This window comes from Ovis canadensis, chromosome 3, assembly GCF_042477335.2.
Source record: "Ovis canadensis isolate MfBH-ARS-UI-01 breed Bighorn chromosome 3, ARS-UI_OviCan_v2, whole genome shotgun sequence".
Taxonomy (NCBI): domain Eukaryota; kingdom Metazoa; phylum Chordata; class Mammalia; order Artiodactyla; family Bovidae; genus Ovis; species Ovis canadensis.
The window spans coordinates 224840038-224849450 of record NC_091247.1 but is presented as its reverse complement, the minus strand read 5'-3'; the positions used below and the strand labels follow the sequence as shown (position 1 = coordinate 224849450).

The 9413-nt window shown below is 59.7% G+C and overlaps 1 protein-coding gene across 15 annotated transcripts; it reads left to right on the top strand.

Moving 5' to 3' along the window:
• LOC138437962 (cytochrome P450 2D14-like) lies at positions 1–8674 on the top strand. 15 transcript variants are annotated; one of them, XM_069586137.1, is made up of 11 exons: positions 1–184; positions 370–530; positions 4287–4644; positions 5345–5516; positions 6058–6210; positions 6311–6471; positions 6873–7049; positions 7210–7351; positions 7569–7756; positions 8183–8324; positions 8422–8674. In XM_069586137.1, the coding sequence occupies exons 3-11, from the start codon at positions 4456–4458 to the stop codon at positions 8598–8600; spliced, it is 1503 nt and encodes a 500-aa protein (XP_069442238.1). In that variant the 5' UTR covers positions 1–184; positions 370–530; positions 4287–4455; the 3' UTR covers positions 8601–8674. The 15 variants fall into 15 exon arrangements, with proteins under 15 accessions (XP_069442238.1, XP_069442244.1, XP_069442243.1 ...); XM_069586143.1 differs by having other exon boundaries at positions 28–184; positions 4353–4644; XM_069586150.1 differs by having other exon boundaries at positions 75–184; positions 4353–4644; positions 6873–7040.
• The last annotated feature ends 739 nt before the right edge of the window (positions 8675–9413 follow it).

The window sequence follows — 9413 nt, the reverse complement described above, 5'->3', positions numbered from 1 at the left end:
ATATGTAGCCTGAGGCAAGTTCACACTGTGCAGGCAAGCTCCAGAACTTTGCTGTCTTGCCCAGCCCAGTTCCCAGAAAACCACGCGAGGAATCGGCCTGCACCCCGCGGCTCCCGGCCCCGCCCCTCGTTGTCCTTGAAGGCGCGGTCACAGCCTGGATCCCAGCGGGCTGTACCGGAGTCAGGTGAGACCGCTGGGCCGGAGGGGCCCCCCATACCTGCCAGAGCCGGCTCCCACTCCTCCCGCGCCCCAGGCAGCAGCGGGAACTGAGGGGGTGTCTGCCGCGGGGGCGGGGCAAGGAGCGAGCGAAACGCCACCAACTTTCCCCGCGCCCTCGCTGGGCACTGCAGCTGCCCACCTGCTTTCCAGGGAGCTTGCGCCGTGTCGCCCTGGGGGTCCAGGGCCGTGTCTCCGTGCCTGGGCGCTGCTCCCCGCCATCTTGCTGACGTCTCCCCGGACTCAGGACTCAGGCCCGGTCTCGGGGGTCCGGAGGCGCCTTCCCTGCCAGGGCCAACACCTGCGACCCTGAGGTGTGCGGGGGGTGGGGGGGGAAGGGGGAAGGGGAGAGAAGGGGGCGGGGTGCCCATCCCTCCAACACCAGCCGCTTCACCAGAGCAGAAGCCAGCAAGGGCCGCCTGAGCGTGTTTCTAAAATGGTAAGGCTGCAGGAACTTAAATGCTGGCCCTCGGGCCTCATAGAAGTGTATTTCCGCTGTAGAGCAGTGGTCCAGAGCCTGAGTTTTGAGATCGACCCTAATGGTGCTCTGTGACTTTGACCCACTGCTGTGACCTCTGAGATTCCGTGCCTTGGGAACCATAAAGCCTTAAATGGGGTGGGGAGCATGGGGTGTGAACAGCAGCGCCTGGCGTGTGAGTGCAGGGTAATCCAAGGCTACGATTGCACAAGGATTGAAACAGGGCGTTGACCTCATGATTGAGGTGTTCCCCAAGGCCACCCTGTCCTGGACTAGAGCCCTCATCCCCGGTGTTTGGAGGGCACTGCCTGAATAACGAGTGTATCTGTCACTGCCTTTCATACGTCCATTAGAGTGACTGTTTGCAGAGGGCATGACACAAAACAAAGGGTAGATGGGGGCAGTTTAACGGGGCCACTGTGACAAAGCTGTGACGACCATCCTGCCAGCCCCACCAGTACCACCGGACTCTCTGGCCGTCCAGGGTGGAAGAGTGCTGCCGACTGGGACAGAAACGTTCAACTGAGGCCGATGGAGACCACCGGCTTGCTCTGAGAAGTCCCCAGGGCTCCCCCCGGGTCTTCCCCTCTTGGTCTTTTCAGTGGCCTCAAAGCTGGTCTTCCTGCCTCCTGGAGGCCCAAGAACCCGAGTTTCCCACGATCCAGTCCTCTGCCAGACTAAAAGCTCCACCTGGAGCTGCCACCGTCCTGCTGGTTTGCAGTGGTGCCTTAACCCTGCAGTCAGGTTACCTCGGTTTGCAGTCCCAAGCCACCCAAAGTCCTCCAGGGGGTTTTCCCAGAAAGTCTACTCCAGCTTGGGGAAACCCCACAGCCCTCAAAGCCATCCCTGCAACTGCTGGCCTGGGGTGTCACCTCCCGGCTCCCTTCTCCTCTTGGTCGAGAGCACTTTGAAGCAGGGGCCCACTCTTGCCATCCCTCCCCCAGCCCAGCAACCGGCACAGGGTGTGTCCCGATAGAGCCCAGCAGAATCCAAGCCTTGGCCAAGGCAAGACACAGGAAAGGCTGGATAAGTTGAGCAAGACCAGTTGGGCCCCAGCCAGCCCCACCCGCTGGCCCCGGGCCTGGCAGGAGAGTGGGGATGTGGGAATTTGGAAGGGGAGGAGCCGCTTGCACAAGCCAAGCAGGGATTGCAAATGTTGACGACCCCCACCTGGAGACCACAAGCACTCAATCCCGTCAAAGGCAACCGGGGAAGAACCGGTCCTCTCACTGTTGGGGGGTGGGGTGCGAGGGAGGGAACAGGGTAAGAGGGGGTACAGGAGGGCAGAGTGCCTCCTCCAGGCTCTCAGCCTCCAGGACCCTGAACTACTCCAGCTGTGTTCAGAAAGAAAGGTTGCCTCACATACTCCGGGGATGGCTGGGGCGCAGGGGGCTTGACCAGGCCTGCCCTGGAAATGCCCCCTGCCCCACCCTCTGAGTTCCCATGCCTTTACATTTGAATGGGTTTGGACCTCTGAGTTCCCATCAGCTTCACTGGTTCAAAAACTCAACCTCAAATCTTACCCCTTGAGTTGTTGGAGGGTTCTGAGGCTAGCAGAACCCTGGCATAAAGTGACCAACCCCTTGCCTGGAGGAGGCAAGAGGCTGACCAAGAGGGAGTGCCTGGTGGCCGTCATTCCAGTCTGGAGGTGATACACACTCGTGCAGGGCGGTACCAAGGTTTGCATTTGCACCTTTGCTGGAGGACTGGAATAAGCCACAGTCAGGATCAGAGGGTAAGGGGCTGCAGCCAGAGTGGACTGGACCCATAGAGAGTGGGGAGGCCCAGGAATCCATTCCTTGAGGTCCTTGGCAGGCCTGTGAGAGGTCAAGAAACTACATCCCCATCTGGTTTCCATCCCCTTGTCTTCTGAAGTTTTAACACCTGATGTTCAAAGACAAAAGCAAAGAGGAACTGAAGAGCCTCTTGATGAAAGTGAAAGAGGAGGGTGAAAATGCTGGCTTAAAACTCAACAGGCAAAAAGCTAAGATCATGGCATCCAGTCCCGTTACTTCATGGCAAATAGATGGGGAAACAATGGAAACATTGAGAGACTTTATTTTCTTGGGTTCTAAAATCACTGCAGATGATGATTTTGCAGCCATGAAATTAAAGATGCTTGCTCCTTGCAAGAAAAGCTATGACCAAACTAGACAGCATATTAAAAAGCAGAGATGTTCCTTTGCTGACAAAGGTCCATGGTCAAAGCTATGGTTTTTCCAGTGGTCATGTATGGATGGGAGAGTTGGACTGTGAAGAAGGCTGACAGCCAAAGAATCGATGCTTTTGAACTGTGGTGTTGGAGAAGACTCTTGAGAGTCCCTTGGACTGCCAGGAGATCCAGCCAGTCCATTCTGAAGGAGATCAACCCTGACTGTTCATTGGAAGGACTGATGCTGAAGCTGAAGTTCCAAAACTTTGGCCACCTGATGGGAAGAACTGACTCACTTGAAAAGACCCTGATGCTGGGAAAGACTGAAGGCAAAGGGAGAAGGGGACGACAGAGGATGAGATGGTTGGATGGCATCACTGACTCGATGGACATGAGTTTAGGCAAACTCCGGGAGTTGGTGATGGACAGGGAAGCCTGGTGCGCAGCAGTCCATGGGGTCGCAAGAGTCAGGCACGACTGAGAGACTGAACTGAAGGACAAATTGATGAGGAGGAAGCAGTCCCACTTCTCTAAGGACAGTCGCAGCCTATGCTAAGCCACCCTAGTACCCTGAGCTTACTGGCAGCCCAGTCAACAAGGTAAAGTGCCCACCTTCCATTTTTCCAAGTCAGGAAATGGATACCTACGTGAGGAGATTCAGGAATCACCTTGAGGCCACAGGAGCTGGAAAGTCCAAGGGCCAGTTTGTAACAAACTTAGGAAAGGGCCTCTGGGCCACCAAACTGGCTGGTCACGGTGACTAAGGAACTCTGAAAACAACCCTGCTGCCTCCCTACCCCCAGACTCAACTTCCCTCAGCCACAACGGGTGGAAACTGAGGCAGCAGCCAGCCAGGTGAAGGCACCGGCACCCCCGAGAGCAGCATCCAGGTGCAGGGAGGTCGGCTGAGTCCAGGCAGCCGCTGAGAACTACAGCCCTTGCTGCTGGGTCTCTGTGAGTGGAAAGTAACACAGGCACTCGTGGATGTGGTTGTGTGGGTGTGTAGATATGCATGTGAGCATGGGCTAGTCAGGATGTGAATGTGTGTAAATGTGGTTCATGAGTGTGTGATTCTGTGTGTGTGTTGCGTGTACCAGTGGGAAGTGAGGGGACACCAAGAACTTTATTGGTGGTCCCTCCGGCCATTAGTCCTCCCGCCAGCACGGGGCAAGAACCAGAACATACTTGGGAGGTGAAGGCCACTAGGAGGAGGGCAGGGACACGTTCTGGGAACGGGGCTGTGGCCGCATTAGAGGCTGACAGGCGGCAGGTGGTGGCAGAACCCATTCCCAAGACCCTGGATTCTTCCTCGACTCTGCCGAGCTGGGGAGTCAGGCCAGGGGAGGGCGACTTCTTGTGCTCTCCAGCCACTTCCGGTGGCACGTGGAGAGCACGCCCATGCGCCTGACTCTCCTTGACCCCTCTCCTACCCTCTGGCAGCACAGTCTCCCCTACAGCACACCTCAGGGCAGAGGGCAAAGGCTGGTCCTCCGCTCCCTTTTTAAGGAGGCCCCGGACTGGTGGAGCCCCGGAGGTGGAGTGAGAGTGCCGCGCTGGGCTGGTCCTGGGTGCCGGTGTGGTGAGGAACGCAGCGCCCACGGAGGCAGCCATGGGGCTGCTGTCTGGGGACATGCTGGGGCCCCTGGCCGTGGCTGTGCTCATCTTCTTGCTCTTGCTGGACCTGATGCACCGGCGCTCACGCTGGGCCCCACGCTACCCACCAGGCCCCACGCCACTGCCGGTGCTGGGCAACCTGCTGCAGGTGGACTTCGAGGACCCGTGTCCCAGCTTCAACCAGGTGAGGATGAAGGGGTGGGGAGTGCACAGCGGTGGTGGTAGGGCCCCACCTAGCAGCGGACAGTGGGCGCTGGGTGAAGCCACAGGCCGGAAGAGGACTGGGCCAAGAAGAGGAGGCGGATTCGAGAGGCCCCCGAGAACTGTTTGGATTTTCCAAACAGAGGTCAGACAGGACAAAGGCCAGGGGGTGGGGGGTTTACAGGATGGCGACAGGCTGCGGATTCAGCCAGCCAGCTCTTCAATTATGTGAACCTGATCCCTGAGGGTCACGTTGGGAGGAAAGGTCTTGAGAATGGGGGAGATGTCTGGTTATGAGCCCTCTTTAAATCAGGCGAGTTAAGGTTGAGAGGCACAGTGATCTGGTTCAAATCTTTTGTGTCCATGAGACCTTGGGCCTCCCTGCTCCCTTCTGTGAACCTGGGTTTCTTCACCTGTAAAATAGGATGCTAACTTGGCCTGCTGGCCATTTTGTGACGCTTGCACAGTCCTAGCTGGGTCTGTGAGTAGGATGGTCTCATCCAGCTTGAGAGCCCCAAAACTAGTGGATGTAACTCCCCGGGGCTCACAAGACTAGATTAAGTCCTTGCGGTTGCTCGCTGCTGGAGAGGGGCCCAGAGGTACCAGAGGCTAACGCCAGGAGGCTGGGCCCACAGCCTGGCGGGGCCTGGGCTTGCCAAACACCCTCGACCTTTGGCCTGCAGCTGCGGCGCCGCTTTGGGAACGTGTTCAGCCTGCAGCAGGGCTGGACGCCGGTAGTCGTGCTCAACGGGCTGGCCGCTGTGCGCGAAGCGCTGGTGTACCGCAACCAGGACACTTCCGACCGTCCATCTCCGGCTGTCTACGAGCACGTGGGTTACGGGCCGCGCGCGGAAGGCAAGTGGAGAGGGCAGGCCACGTCCCTGCAGGTGGAGGCAGGGTCGCGGACATCCGTGCAGGAAAGAGCCAACGAATTGAGGGGTCGCTGGTGACGAAAGGAGACTCTGCCAAGCATTGGGGAAGGAGAAATTGGATGAGGCTGAGGGCGGGGGATTTACTAAGAGAGGGCGGCCCAGGGTCACTGCCAACGCGAAGGAGACGTCGGTGTGGGCAGGAAAGAGGTCAGTGTCGGGGTTGGTAGTGCAGGGGCAGGCCAGGACCTTCCCCAGGTGGAACCAGGTCTCCTTGGGCAAAATAGAAAGTGGAGCCAAGACGGGCGCCAAGCAGGGGTGACTCGGGGAGCAATGCACCCGGCAGAGAATGGGACCTGTCCCCGATGGAACGGGTTGTCAAAGTGGGCGGGATTTGGAAGGGGAGGGCCAGGCCAGTGTGGGCAGGCAACCCCGAAACTTTCCCCACGGGGGCGGGGTTGTGAGCAGATCTCTGGGAGGGGCGGGGCCAGGCCCGAGCCACGCCCACATGCCCGCCCCGCCCCCAGGAGTGATCCTGGCGCGATATGGGAAGGCCTGGAGAGAGCAGCGGCGTTTCTCCCTGTCCACCCTGCGCAACTTCGGCCTGGGGAAGAAGTCACTGGAGCAGTGGGTGACTGAGGAGGCCTCGTGCCTCTGTGCCGCCTTCGCAGACCAGGCCGGTGAGTGCTGGGGCTGAGGGACACGGAGGTCTGGGAGGTTTGGAGAGGTCTGGGAAAGAAGAGATGGAGGCGTGCCCTACCTTGCACTGTCCCCTTCCAGGACGCCCCTTTAGCCCCAAGGACCTCCTGAATAAAGCAGTGAGCAACGTGATCGCCTCCCTGACCTTCGGGTGTCGATTCGAGTACAACGATCCTCGCATCTTCAAGTTGTTGGACAAGTTGGAGGACCTGTTGAAAGAAGAGTCTGGCTTAGTGCGCCAGGTGCGGGAAAGGAGCTCTGTAGAGGCGGCCTCGGTCCTCCAGCAAGTCCCTCCCCCCGGAGGAGGACTTGTGTAGAGGTCCAGCGCAAGAAAGGGTTTTCCGGGATAGGCACCTGCAAGGAAAAGGTCTGGAAGTGGGAGATGGCAGACAGCCCAGGTGGGTGAGGCCTGGCGGGCTCAGCGCGCTTAGGGGTGGCAGTACGCTTTCACTGGAAGGGACTGCTACCCACGATATGTACATTTTAGGTTTATCTTTTGGGCTCAGGGCCAGGAGAGAGGGGCAGGGTCTGAACTTAGGGAGGAACAAGGTCGATGGTGGAGGCACTGGAGGAAGCTAGGACTTGACTGGTGAGAGCCTGAGCACCAGGAGGTCCCAGGGCCCCACGGCTGTGACCCGCACAGGTGGTGGAAGCTGTGCCCGTGATCCTGCGCATCCCAGGGCTGGCTGCCAAGGTCTTCCCGGGGCTGAAGGCCTTCATGGCCCTGATTGATGAGTTGATCACCGAGCAGAAGATGACCCGGGACCCGACCCAGCCACCCCGACACCTGACCGACGCTTTCCTGGATGAGGTGAAAGGGGTAAGGTGATCGGAACAGGGATGTGTGTGGAGGACCCAGGAGGCAAACTCGGGGCTCTGTATCACCCAGGGATCAGACACCTGGGCTGACCGGAGCAGGGTGGGAGGCCATGTGGGGACTTCACCTCTGACCCTGAGCTTACCTTCCCGGTGTGACCCAGGCCAAGGGGAACCCCGAGAGCAGCTTCAGTGATGAGAACCTGCGCCTGGTGGTGACTGACCTGTTCTCCGCTGGGATGGTCACCACCTCGACCACACTGGCCTGGGCCCTCCTCCTCATGATCCTGCACCCAGACGTGCAGCGTGAGTCCAGCCTGGGGTTGGTCCTGGGAAGACGAGGACAGCCCGAGGCCTCTGAGCTCGGTTGATTTGGCCACCAGCACCAGCTCTGTGCAGGGCCTGAGCCCCAGCTCCGATGTCACAGCGCCTCCTCCGAGTGGACACAGTGCTACCCGGGCGTCAGGAGGAGGCAGGAGGCCAGCCCTTGGTTCTGACCACCACGAGGACACTTGTTTTCCAGGACGGGTCCAGCAGGAAGTCGATGAGGTGATAGGGAAGGTGAGGCGACCAGAGATGGGGGATCAGGCCCTCATGCCCTTCACCGTGGCCGTGGTCCATGAGGTCCAACGCTTTGCAGACATCACTCCCCTGGGAGTGCCCCACATGACATCCCGTGACATCGAGGTGCAGGGCTTCCACATGCCAAAGGTAGGCCTGCGGCTCTCCCAACCCCGCCTCCCCACCACCTGCCACCTGGTAGCTGCAGTGAGTGTTGCCAGGTCGGCCAGGACTGGAATCCAAGCCACCCCATCCTCATGGCCAAGGTACTTAATGTCCCAGCCTGGGTGGGCGTGGACAGGAGAGCAGAGCAGGGCTGGCTCTGTCCACTCAGAGCCCCCGGTCGGGAGGCAAGACAAACTAGAACGTGTCTCAGCTCTGGAGCCCAGGCTCTGAGGGGAAGTAAGGGCACCTGCCACGGGCAGAGGGACGGTGCTGAGAAGCGTCTTGGGCTGAGGGTTACTTGAAGAGTCTGGGTGTGTGCCACGCAATGTGTGTGCCATGTGTGTTTGGTGGCAGGGGTCTGGGCACCCCCTCACCAATCGAGACCCACCCATGCCAGACATTTGCCACCAGGGGACGACACTCATCACCAACCTGTCGTCAGTGCTGAAGGATGAGACCGTCTGGGAGAAGCCCTTCCGCTTCCACCCGGAGCACTTCCTGGATGCCCAGGGCCGCTTCGTCAAGCAGGAGGCCTTCATACCCTTCTCCGCAGGTACCTTTGGGGTGAGGGGTGCCTGGTTTGCTTCCCCATTCTGAGGGTTCTTGGAGGGGGAGACCCAGGCTCACAGAGCCCCTGTGCCCACCCACAGGCCGCCGCGCATGCCTCGGGGAGCCCCTGGCCCGCATGGAGCTCTTCCTCTTCTTCACCAGCCTCCTGCAGCACTTCAGCTTCTCCGTGCCTGCCGGGCAGCCCCGCCCCAGCGACCACGGTGTCTTTGCCTTCCTGGTGACCCCAGCCCCCTACCAGCTCTGTGCGGTGCCCCGCTAGAGGCAGGCACCCTGCCCCAACCCGCTCCACAGCCATAGCCCTGATGCTCAATAAACCACTGTCTGGTGGCTCCATCCTGACTTGAATCCCACCTGGGGCCCCTGACCAGTCCCTTGCAGTCACGTGGCCTCAGCAGTCTCCCCAAAACCAGCCCCACCTCCCGGCCTGATTCATCCTTACCTGGCATTTGACCCCATTTAACACATGAGTGTACCGAGGCTCAGAGTGTCCTGGGGTGTACTGTGAGATGGGTATACTGAGGCTAGAAGGTTGAGCTGGGTGTACTGTGAGATGGGTGTACTGAGGTTTACACCCAGACACTCTGGGAGACCCAACCTTGGTTACTGGGCGTAGTGACGAAGCCTATATAATCAGGTCCTGGCTTCTGCTGGAGGGGCTCACATGGGCTGAGGAGAGATTTCAGGCCCCCATGGGATAAGGGGGCCCATCAGCTCAGACACCCACATTTCAGGCCTAGCCACAGCCACCTGGCTCCACAGGTCGCAGGTCAGCCAGCACCTCAAGTCAGCTGGCCCAGAAGGTGGTGGGATGGGCGCCTGGGAAGCGATATGCTGGGTGAGCCCCCAGCGCTCAGTGCTCTTGAGGCCAGAGCTCTTCCCAGGAGAGAGTGACCTCCCTGGGCCTCTTTATAGGATGGGCCCCCTTTCCCTGCCCCTTAAGGACACTCATCCCCCAGCCCCTGCCCAGTAGGAGTTGCCACTCAAGGCCGCGCTAGAGCTCGGCTCCAACCCGGGGCTCCATCCTCTGAGGGGCCAGGTGAGCCCGGGCTCTCAGGATCCTAGGCAGGGGCCG

What these genes read in the sequence shown, in the direction of transcription:
- LOC138437962 (XM_069586137.1), top strand. Translation starts at nt 4,456, where the DNA reads ATGGGGCTGCTGTCTGGGGACATGCTGGGGCCCCTGGCCGTGGCTGTG. An exon ending in AGGGCTTCCACATGCCAAAG is followed by an intron (nt 7,757 to 8,182) that starts GTAGGCCTGCGG and finishes ATTTGCCACCAG; the next exon opens with GGGACGACACTCATCACCAA. An exon ending in CTTCATACCCTTCTCCGCAG is followed by an intron (nt 8,325 to 8,421) that starts GTACCTTTGGGG and finishes GCCCACCCACAG; the next exon opens with GCCGCCGCGCATGCCTCGGG.